The following is a 10,656-nucleotide window of genomic DNA, read 5'->3' on the forward strand; positions in this document are numbered from 1 at the left end:
ATTTTAGCATTTTATCCTTTCTCCCCTCATTAAGAGGTACTTACTTATTGAGCTCCTACTATATTTCAGTAACTATTCTCAATGTTGGGTATATAGAGACGAATTAAACAAAGTTTTGTCCTCAAAACTTGTATACAAGTCTTGGCTCTGAGCCTGGAAAGCAGAACCCATGAACAAACAAGATTTCACCTTCAAAATTGTAAATTCCATTCCTAACACAGCCAAACCCACCTTTCCCAGCAAACCTAAAATTATGTTGCATTGTTGACTAAGCACTTAAAGGAGACAATGACAGAGTGACAGGGGTGCTCTCCAGAGGGCCACAGTCTTCATATTATTCATATTTATCTTCTTCCCAGGTGACAGCAAGAAAAGGTGACTCTTCTTTCATTGTGTCTCCCAAGCCTCCTTATTGACTTGGTATAGCCCCTACTGAACTACTGATCTTTCACCATCTCTGCTGGGATGGACTTAGAAGATAACTCCCAGCAAGAATTTGCAAGATATCCATAAGCATCGTTATTTTTTGACCAGTTTTATTCTGGCTTCATTGTGGCCACATTCTTGTCTCTTAGCTTTTCATCTTTATTCACTCCCCTGGGGAAGAGTTGGACCTACCTATTAGAGCATCTTTTCCAACATTCCCCATGCCTGTCACTTGTTCTTAATAAACTAAATAAACTCATGGTTGGCTGAAGCATCCCTTCAAGATTTCATCCTGGAGGGTCAGCCTGTCCTGTATGGTTATGTGTCAGGTACTTTCCAGTCCGGCCATGTTACCTTCAAAGCAAGTTCATACTGCTGAGTTACTGGTTACTTAACCCTCCCAACCACCAGACTACAATCAAGAACTTAGTGTCACAAATTATGTAAGGTAAGTGGTGTTATCTCTATTTTAAGCATGAAAAATTCAAGTTTTGAAGAATTTAGATGACTGGCCATAGTAGCACAACTATGGTTAAGTGAAAAGTCATGGTGTATAGATTATATTCACTGATGAAGGGGTGATAATCCATTTTTCTTCTTCCTTAATGCCATTCCTTATATCTCACCCTTCGCAGTAAGTCCTCAAAATGTTAACAATAATCATAACCATTCATATTTCTGTCACAGTGCGTACAACATATTTTTATGCATATTATATCATTTGATCTTTTTGTATAGTCTTGTCAAAATGAAGAACAATTGCTTATGCTGTTTTCCTAATGAGGAACACAAGGCTCACTGGTACAGAGGTGAAGTAAAGAAGCCAAGCAGAGAAAGGCCCAGGCTTTGTGGAACTTGATGCTTGTATAATTATGGATATCTTGTTTTAGAAAAATAATGCAGAACTACTAATGCAAAATTAGGCACGTAAGTGAATATTTATTTGAAATGAAAAATAAATTGCAACAAGTTACAAACTTACAAAAGCTTACGAACACATTAAATATCATGAATCCCAGAAAAATAACACGCTTTATTATTATTATTTTAAATACCTTCATAATACCTTTTTAATATTTTGTGGCTAATTATTTTTGATTGTCTCTTATGACTATAATTTTTATATCATTTCTATAGAGAGAACAGAAGGATAATTCAGTCTTTGCTCTAGCATGGTTGATCAAAAATTTAAAGTTATGATTGGTAGTTTAGGAAAGATTATTTCCATTCCCATAACTTATCAGTAATGCCACATCTGTCATGTCCTCTGCAGTTTCTGGCTCAGGTGGTGCTACGTGCCTGGGGCAAGACCTTGGAGAGTTCTAGCCCTTTGATTTTGATTTCATGACACCTTATTGCAGTCTCTTAGTCACTGATCCATCTTTATCAGGTCCTCACCACCCCCACTGTGTCTGTCCTGGGTTCATGATATGGCCATGAAGACTTGAAGGCTGGCCCCAAGGAGGTTGCTGTGCAGTGTCTGGTTGATATTTCTCCCTGAGGTTAAATTTGGGATCAATTAGCCTGATGAGTGGAACCAAGGACACGTAATCAGTGAGGGTTGTCCAGATATTGATGTGATAGGTCCATAAGACCACCACCAGGGCACAGACAGCATCCCTGGACTGGAACAGTGCTGTTTATCTCTATGCCAAAGTGGGGTTCCTGCTTCCTCTCCTCATTCCAGGAGGAAAGTGTGCTGAGCTTTGGAAGGGGCTCTTGCAAGTGTTGACCTAAAGTTTAAGCTTCAAGAGTTTTATGGTAGATTAGCCTTTATTGCCAAGCTAAAAAATGATTTGCAAGTTAGATATTGGGCCTCCAATTTCTTGCTTCTCAATACCTTCCTAAAGGTGGACCAAGAAAAAACTTTGTAGAGGCCTGTGGGGAAGGAAACATAATTAGTCCACTTGTTCTTCTGGATTCTTTAAACATTCATGGGTGATATCATGTTGGGTCTCTAGAGAATTACTGTCATTGAATTGTCTCTTGTCAGGCTATGCTTAGGAACTCCTTAAATAAATAGCCCCCAAAAACTTTTCCTGGAGTCTAACATGAGGCTGTCATAGAGGGTGCCCTCTGTCATGATGACCTTTAATTAGCCATCATTTTTTAGCCATCAGCTTTGTGTAGCTTAAAGCAATGCTTTCCATTAGAACTTTCTGTGTTCCATGTTTATAATGTGCAATATGGTAGCTACTAACCACATGTGGTTATTCAACACTTGAAATGGAAAGTAAGGCTAAGAAACTGATTGAATATTTTATTTTAATTCATATGAATTAACATTTAAATAGCCTCTTGTGACCAGTGCCTACAGTATTGGATAGATCAAACTCAGATTATTGAAACAGTGATAGCCAACCTGTATGTAAGAGACCTTCCTCACTCAGGTCAATTTGAACCACATATGGTCAGTTTCTGGTAGTAAAAGAGTCTATAGATTTTCTGAACAGTATTTCCTGCCCTGGACCAGGGGTCACTAGGGAGTGAGTCAGATTAGAATGGTGTCATTGAAGAGAAGAGCAAGATATGGACAAGATAATTTTATCTTGGGAAAAGTTCATTTAGAGGGGCTGCAATTGGAAGAAAAGTAGAATTGTGGGACTAGGTGACCACACATTTCCAGGTTGGTAACATTCATAGGGGATTTGCAGAGGGAAGCAAAGTCTTCCATAGTCACTCACTGGAAATTTAGTAGAGGAATTCAGATCTCTGTTAAATTAGCCTATCTTTCATCATGAGATTTAATCACATTATTTCGATACAGTACTTTTTACCTTGTTCTCTCTTAAGAAGATATTTTGAAGATCAGTGAATACTGCGTTAACTTAAAACAAGTGCAATGTTCACTGATCACTGACTCAGAGAAATTAAAAAGCAACCAACCAAACAACTGGAGTTTAAGGTAGAAAGTACACTGTGATCCCTTTATAAAACAGGAATTTTGGATAAAGGAAGAATTGACAAGATGTGGATAATAATACGTTCTTCTTATATTCTCTGCCAGCAGTCTTCTATGTGCTTTGCATGTGTCCTTTTATTTCATCTTGATGACACAGCTAAGGGTTAGATATTTTCCATCTGCATTTTACAGATGGACACATTGGGGTTCCGAGGACTTAGGAGATGCCCAGCATCACCAGGTCAGCAGGCCAGAGCTGGACTGTGTCCCAGAGTAGCTAGGACCCTTGACCATAGTACAGAGATATTACCCCATGTGAATGGATACCATCGGGCTTTCTTTTTTTGCTTTTTTAGCATATTGTAAGTTTTCATAAGTAAATATAGTTTTAAGAAAATAGTAGGCAGCTGATATTTGAGGGACTTTGGACTGTTCAGTGAAGATTTTCTTTGTAGGGAAAACTCATCAAATGTTAGAATTGATCTACTTTTTGTCAGCCTCTTCTCAACCCTATTTGAAAAGTCTGAATTGTATCCTTACTATGTGCAAGGCCTGGCGCTAGGTGCCAGGGTTCCATGGCAAAGAAGTCAGACACAGTTTCTGCTTTTATGGGACTCATACTCTAAACAAAGAAAATGCTAACTTGAACAATTATAAGAAAGTCTGATAAGGTTATGGTAGGACAAAGATAGGGCACTGCAAAAGACAAAGAGAGGGACTAATTCTGTCTGGAGTGAACCGGTGAAGTTTCCATGGAGTGTTTAATTTAATAGGAACCTTGAAGCATGAGTAGGAGCTCATCAGCAGCATGGTGGGCTCACTAGAGCCTGGGCAAGTGCTCATGCGCCTAAACTGCTCCACTGGCCTCCACCTGCTACTATTTATCACGTTCCTTTGTACAGGGTTAATTAAAGGACTAAGATGAAAGACCACCATTCTAATTTGGAACATCTGGAGACATCAGAAGGCCCATTAGAAGACCCTAAACTTCTAATTTTTTCTTTCAAATACTCTGAAACAAAATCCACCAACTTATGAATACTATCATTTTTTTTGGTGGTGGAATTCCACAGGACTCCATTTTGTTCACTATTCTTGAAGCATCAGTAAAATAATAAAGATGATTCCCACTCCCTCTTTTTTTTTTGAGATGGAGTCTCACTCTGTTGCCCAGGCTGGAGTGCAATGGCACGCTCTTGGCTCACAGCAACCTCCGCCTCCTGGGTTCAAGCAATTCTCCTGCCTCAGCCTCCTGAGTAGCTGGGATTCCTGGTGCGCACCATCATGCCCGACTAATTTTTGTATTTTCAGTAGAGACGGGGTTTCATCATGTTGGTCAGGCTGGTCTCGACCTCCTGACTTCGTGATCCGCCCACCTCAGCCTCCCAAAGTGCTGGGATTACAGGTGTGAGCCACTGCGTCCGGCCCACTCCCTCTTTTTTCAGAGAAAAAACTGGAACCCAGAATGAGTGACCTTGTAAGTGAGTTGCTGACAGTTTCTACCTTTGCAGAGACCAAGTTCTTCCATCTACATGACCTTGTGTTGTCCTCCCAATACCCCAAGGCATGGATGTTTTCTCCATCTTTCAATGAGGGAGGTGACTGTCTCAGAGAGGTACAGTGAGCAGACCAAAGTCTCAGAGCGTGAAGGGCTCAGCTTGAGTCCTTGCCCAGGGTGCTGTTAACCCGGAGGCTGGAAGAGCTTGTTCCCTGGCAAAGCCTCAGATCTGAGTGCCCTGGGTTCCCCCTGGGCCATGACTTGGTTCCTTATGTTGCTCTGTGTTGCAGAATTCATGCTGGACTGCACCCTGCCCCCTTCAGGGAGTGCAAAGATAGCCCTTGGAGGGGAATGATGGAGGAGGAGGCAATCAGGTAATGAGAGGTCATTCTGATCTTGTGGGAATGTGGTGCCCCTGGTGAGGGTACAGGAAGAAAGTGAGCATCCCTGGGAATCTCACACGAGGAAGGCCAGACCAAATCCCTCTACTTACAAAATGCGCTAGGAAATATGCCTCAGTTGGTAGGCATGATGACTTCTGAGCCCTTGGGTTTGTATCTGTAGAAGAAAAATATTTTTAAATATTAACTGGTGAAGTTTTATTTTTAGAGATATATTTTTTTCTTTCAATTACTTCCACCATTAACATTAAACCATGAATCTCAGTTCTCTCGCTATAGGGAATGCAGAACCTCAAAAAACTCAATGACACCAAAGAGTTATATATATACTTCTGCATTCCAATGTAGAACATTGAAAGATGTGGAATTTAATTGCAAGGGCTAGTCTCTTCAAAAAGAAGTGGTTGCCTAATTGCCAGCATTCACAGCAATTATGTTGGCAAGTAATGTTTTAAAGCTTACATGGATTGTCTATTTTAACCTCACTATTATTATTCCTTTTTTTTTTTTTTTTTTTTTTTGAGATGGAGTCTTGCTCTGTCGCCCAGGTTGGAGTGCAGTGGCCGGATCTCACTCACTTAACCTCACTATTATTATTCCAGTCTTAAAGATGAGGAAGTTGATGCCCAGAGAGAGGTTCATTAGCTTGTCTAAGGTCACTTATCTAAGAAGTGGTAGAGCCAGGATTTGAGCGCAGGTGTTTGGCTTTGAGCCCATGCTTAATCACTCTGCACATTATCTCATATGCTGGGTATTCTGCTCATGGTAGGGAATACAGCAGGGAACAAGACTGCCAGGCTTCCCTCAAGAGGCTCATTGGTTGAGTCTTTCACTGTGGGTCTTTTGAAATTTCATTTGGGCCTTGCAAAGCAGGAAAAAACAAGAGTCCTTATTTTACTCATGAGAAAAAGAAAGTAAAAAAGAAGGAATTGTCTTACTCAAGGTCATAGAAAGACATAGTTGCAAGATGGGATTAGAAACCATATGTCTCATCAGCACCCTATGTTCTTTCTGTGCCCTGGGAGCACACTCCATTTAGCAGGCTTGCGGCTAGTGTTAATGTTTGTACAATTAACCAAAACTTCCTTTGGGCTGGATCTCCAGAGCCCAAGAACACTGGTGGCCAAAGGATGGTGTCTTGTGAAAGGAGGGCAAGCAAAAGTGTAGGACAAATTTTGCTTTGGGATTTTGGTTACACCTGCAGGTAGAGTGTCCCTGGGATAAGGGTGGATTCTGGGTCGGGGGAAGGTCTGTGGATAAAGGGATTTGTGGGTGAGTTCAGAGAGGCAGAGACAGAGATTCATGGATGTGGTGATGGGATGTGGTGATTGGGAGGGGAGGAGGGCTTTTCTAATCAGGACTTTTATGGAAATTGCCCTTGGCATGTTGGCAACATGGCCACCAAGAAAAAAGAAAGGAGAGATCCAGCACAGTTGCTGGTAAGAGACTCTTCTGCTGGGCTCCCACCAGCAGCTCTAGGATCAGGCCTGGATATGAGATATCTCTTACCTCTTGCGCTTTTGAAGTGTATCTGATGAACAGACTATCCCACAGAAGGATGAACAGCACTGAAATCCTTTCTGGCAATCTTCCTGCATTGTACACAGTTGAGTACAGTTTTCAGGTGCTGATATGCAGGGTGGAGGTTCCAAGATATACTCTGGAACACAGAACAAGTAAGAGAAGGGCCTCACCAACAGGCTGGAGTAATGTTCAGAACTCAGAAAGCCCAGGGAACTGCCAGGAAACCTGCCACCCTCATCTGCCTTGCGTGATTCCAGGGTGGTGGCATCAGGTTTGTCCTCAGCTGCTGCCTTCGTCTGAGTTCTGAGCAGGGAAGCAGGGCATGGATATTTTTTGATCAAGAATAGAGTTCGGTAGAACCCTGCACCCACTGGTCATTCACCATCCTTGTCGTTCAGATGCCAAGTCCCCATTGACTATGGTTGGGTCGATATCGAGGGTATTAATGGTGTATGTGGTGAACAAGAAAGAGGTTTGTACGTTCGTTCTGTACTGACTCATTGTGTGTTCTTGAGCAAGTTGTAGAGCTTCTTGGTAACAACATAGTTTACCCTGGGGTTAACCTAATGTGGGTTATTTGTGTATAGGAATAATGAGTGAAAGGTAAGTTTTGGTAAAGGATGAAGACCAAGCAGTAAACTGAAGGTACTGGATCAGAGAGCTGGGTCCCAATTCACAAGTAAGTTCTGAGAATGACTTCTTTCATGGTAAGAAGGGTGGGGATTTCAGAATGGGGTTCAAATATTCAGCTTCTTTTTCTTCCTTGGTGTCTCTCAGTCAGGAGGCCAGAGCACCAGGATGCCCCACTTTCTACTGTTAGAGAAGAATAAGCATCTTTATGTTTACTTCCTATTTCCTCCCTTACCCCCAAGTATTTCAGTTCAAAGCTAAGACCTACCTGCCCTGGGAGATTCTTTCCTAAGGCCACAACCCACAGTCTCCTTTCTATTCCTGGACTCTAAGGATGGGCCCCATTAACCCCTTTCCCCAAGCCCTTCCAGGTCCTAATTTTTGTACCTTGTGACTCTCCCTTTCTTTGGGGGCAAAAGTCAAAAGTGGGGCATTCTATTGCCCATCTGTGGGTCTATTGCTCTGCAAATATTTGCAATTAGAAGGAAATCTATAGGATATTATGATGGTTTGAAAGGAATGAATGAAGAAAGAGGTCATGACTATAACTGTAGAAGCAAATGGCACCAGAATTGGGGTAAAATAAGCTGAGGTCCAAGCTGTTGACAATTTAACAGAGACCAATAACTAGTACTCACCCCTGGCCTCTCAGCTCTTCTGTAGCTCACTGGGGCACTGCAAGAAATTGGAACTAGTCCACACTTTGAAGAGCTTGGGGCTCAATAGAGCAGTTTAGGGATAGACACCATGATCCAGAGATCTCAGAGAGGTCACACTTTTCAAGTCTTGACCCCTCTTCTGGGTATCTGGTCCCAACTTCACTCACAGCACTTACCAGTCTTTTAGAAAGCCTCTTTGTGCCTTTCCTCAAATTCTGATTCTTCAATTAACTCTACCCTGGGCACTCCTATTTTCTTGTAGCTTGCTCAGTCCCTCTTAGTCCTACAAACCTACATGACTTTTCTGAAACTTCTAAAGCAGGATCTAGCCTCCCTAGACACATGAGCTACCACACATATCCCTCTTCTGAGCCACCAGTATTCTGAAGATGTTTTCCCCATAGAAAAGTGGATGTATGATGAATAACAGTTCTTTTCCCACTTGGTATTGGCTAAGGTCAACATTACTATAGCTAGAGCTCTTTTGAGTTGAGCTGGGCAGTGGTGGCTACTGAGATGGACTCTACACTGTCCCATTGATGCTCATTGCCGGTAATTCTGCAGTACCTCTGGAGTTTGAAAATGTGGAATAAAATGCAAAACTTCCTTTCCTTCCTTCCCAAAACATCCTTCAAGGCCAAGGTTATGTAGATTCCAGCTTGAGTTCTACCAACTTTGTTGTCTCTCTGTTTTAATGCTTGAAAAGGGAATCCAAGCATCCATGAAGGAGCCATGGGCAGCAAGACTAAGCTGGATGATGAAGCTGATCACGTTTACAGCATTTAATATTACTGAGCATTTACCATGGTTTAGTAAGAGTGAGCTATGTCTGCATGCATTATCTGTTCTCCTCCAACGATCCCCATATAATTGTATTCATTATAAGGATAAAAACCTAAGACCCAGATACTTTGCCCAAGGTCACTCAGCAACAGAGCAGGGATTCAAACCTAGATCTTGCCAATAATAAAGCTTGGGCCCTTGAACATGACACTGTATTTTTCCAAGAGGTGTGACAGACTGTCAGCCCTCAGATCCTCTCCTGTCCACAAATGTTACTTCCCTCCTTGGGCCCAGACCCAGCACCTACTCAGAACACGCTCCTTGGGACTCCCAGGCACCAGCTGCAGTGCTAGGCAGAACACCACCAGGAACTGGAGAGGCGGCACAGTCTTCATGGTGCCAGTGGGACGGGTGAGTAAGTTCTGGCCAAGGATTGCTGGGTTTGACCAGGCACTGCTGTGACGAGAAGAGAAGGAAAGAGGGCAAAGTGGAGGCCCAGTGTGATTAGCCTTTCACCGTGTACTCCAATCAAAGCAGGCAGGGCAGAAATCCAAGCACCTCCCAATCACACCCACTCCAGGGCCATGTAGTGTTTTCATATCCTCCTTTATCCCTCTAGTCTTGACCTTGCTATCTCTTTCATCTGTATCTAGATCTTATTCATATCCCTTAACATTTTAAATAATTTTTCCCTGTGGAAATTGTACATGTCTTTGTTATATTTATTCACAGAGGATTGAATTTTTTTTTTTTTTTTTTGGTGGAGTCTCACTCTGTCACACAGGCTGGAGTACAGTGGTGCGATCTCGGCTCACTGCAGCCTCCTCCTCCTGGGTTCAAGCAATTCCTGAGTCACTGGGATTACAGGTGTGTACCACCACGTCCGGCTAATTTTTATATTTTCAGTAGAGACAGGGTTTCACTGGGGTTATCCAGGCTAGTCTTGGACTCCTGACCTCAGGTGATCCACCCTCGTCAGCCTCTCAAAGTGCTAGGATTACAGATGAGAGCCACCGTGCCCGGTCTGAGGCTTGAAGTTTTAAAAGGAAATTGTAAATGGTATCATAACTTTTCAATTAATTCCTTTTGTTTACTGCTCATGTAGAGAAGTTAACTTTCCAGTTGGCTCAAAAATCTCCACCATAACAATTATTTGACCTCACTGAAACCAACAAACATTGACTCTTCACTTCCCTATTTTATAGTCCTCCCCTCTAGGTGATTACTTTTCTTTCTATCAATGTAGGATTCAGAACCTGTCATTTAAATCTCCTTGTTTGAATCTGCCTACAAAAACTGCAGCCCTGAGTGAATCCAACCATCAATTTCATTGAAGCTTGAACCTAGGCAGATATTTGTTGCTGGGGGAAAATAATTCAACTGTGCTACTAAACAGCACAATAGATGCACCATCACCAGACCAAAAAGGGTTTGATAGTCTTACTAAGTTTCTTCAACTAAGTAAGCCAGGGTTCCCACTCTCTACAAATACTATTTCAAACTTGCTTTCCTCTCTTTAAACCTTGGATCTTTTCTTCTTTCAATGAATCTGTAGCTAGTTAGCTTGCTAAATTCTCCCGTTGTTTATTATGGTTTCTTTGTGTGTTCTCTTCAGTGTTTATCATATCCAAATAAGAACAGTTATAGTTTTCTTTTTCAAACTTTAAGCCATTTTTAATGCCTCACTGTGCTGGCTAGGCCCTTGAGTACATCATCATCTGTAAGTGGTGATAGTGTGTATTTTTGTCTGATACCCGATTTAAAATGAAAACTTCTTGTTTTCTCTTTTAGAACTGTCTCCACTTTAGTGTCTCATAAGCACCCTCTATCAGG

At 42.0% G+C, this 10,656-nt stretch overlaps 1 protein-coding gene across 1 annotated transcript; it reads right to left on the minus strand.

Moving 5' to 3' along the window:
- Positions 1–1,345: 1,345 nt before the first annotated feature.
- On the minus strand, positions 1,346–9,320 carry WFDC13 (WAP four-disulfide core domain 13). The gene is made up of 4 exons (XM_025400267.1): positions 9,131–9,320; positions 6,737–6,887; positions 5,320–5,384; positions 1,346–2,304 (listed from the first exon to the last, which is right to left on the minus strand). The coding sequence occupies exons 1-3, from the start codon at positions 9,216–9,218 to the stop codon at positions 5,342–5,344; spliced, it is 282 nt and encodes a 93-aa protein (XP_025256052.1). The 5' UTR covers positions 9,219–9,320; the 3' UTR covers positions 1,346–2,304; positions 5,320–5,341.
- Between the last annotated feature and the right edge of the window lie 1,336 nt (positions 9,321–10,656).

Source organism: Theropithecus gelada, chromosome 10 (assembly GCF_003255815.1).
Source record: "Theropithecus gelada isolate Dixy chromosome 10, Tgel_1.0, whole genome shotgun sequence".
NCBI classification, from domain to species: Eukaryota; Metazoa; Chordata; class Mammalia; order Primates; family Cercopithecidae; genus Theropithecus; species Theropithecus gelada.

Excerpts from the sequence above, each read along its gene's own strand:
- WFDC13 (XM_025400267.1), bottom strand. The coding sequence starts at position 9,218 with ATGAAGACTGTGCCGCCTCTCCAGTTCCTGGTGGTGTTCTGCCTAGCA. Across the intron at positions 6,888-9,130 it reads TCCCAAGGAGCGTGTTCTGA|AGTATATCTTGGAACCTCCA; the intron begins GTAGGTGCTGGG and ends TCTGTGTTCCAG. Across the intron at positions 5,385-6,736 it reads ACACTTCAAAAGCGCAAGAG|ATACAAACCCAAGGGCTCAG; the intron begins GTAAGAGATATC and ends TTTCTTCTACAG.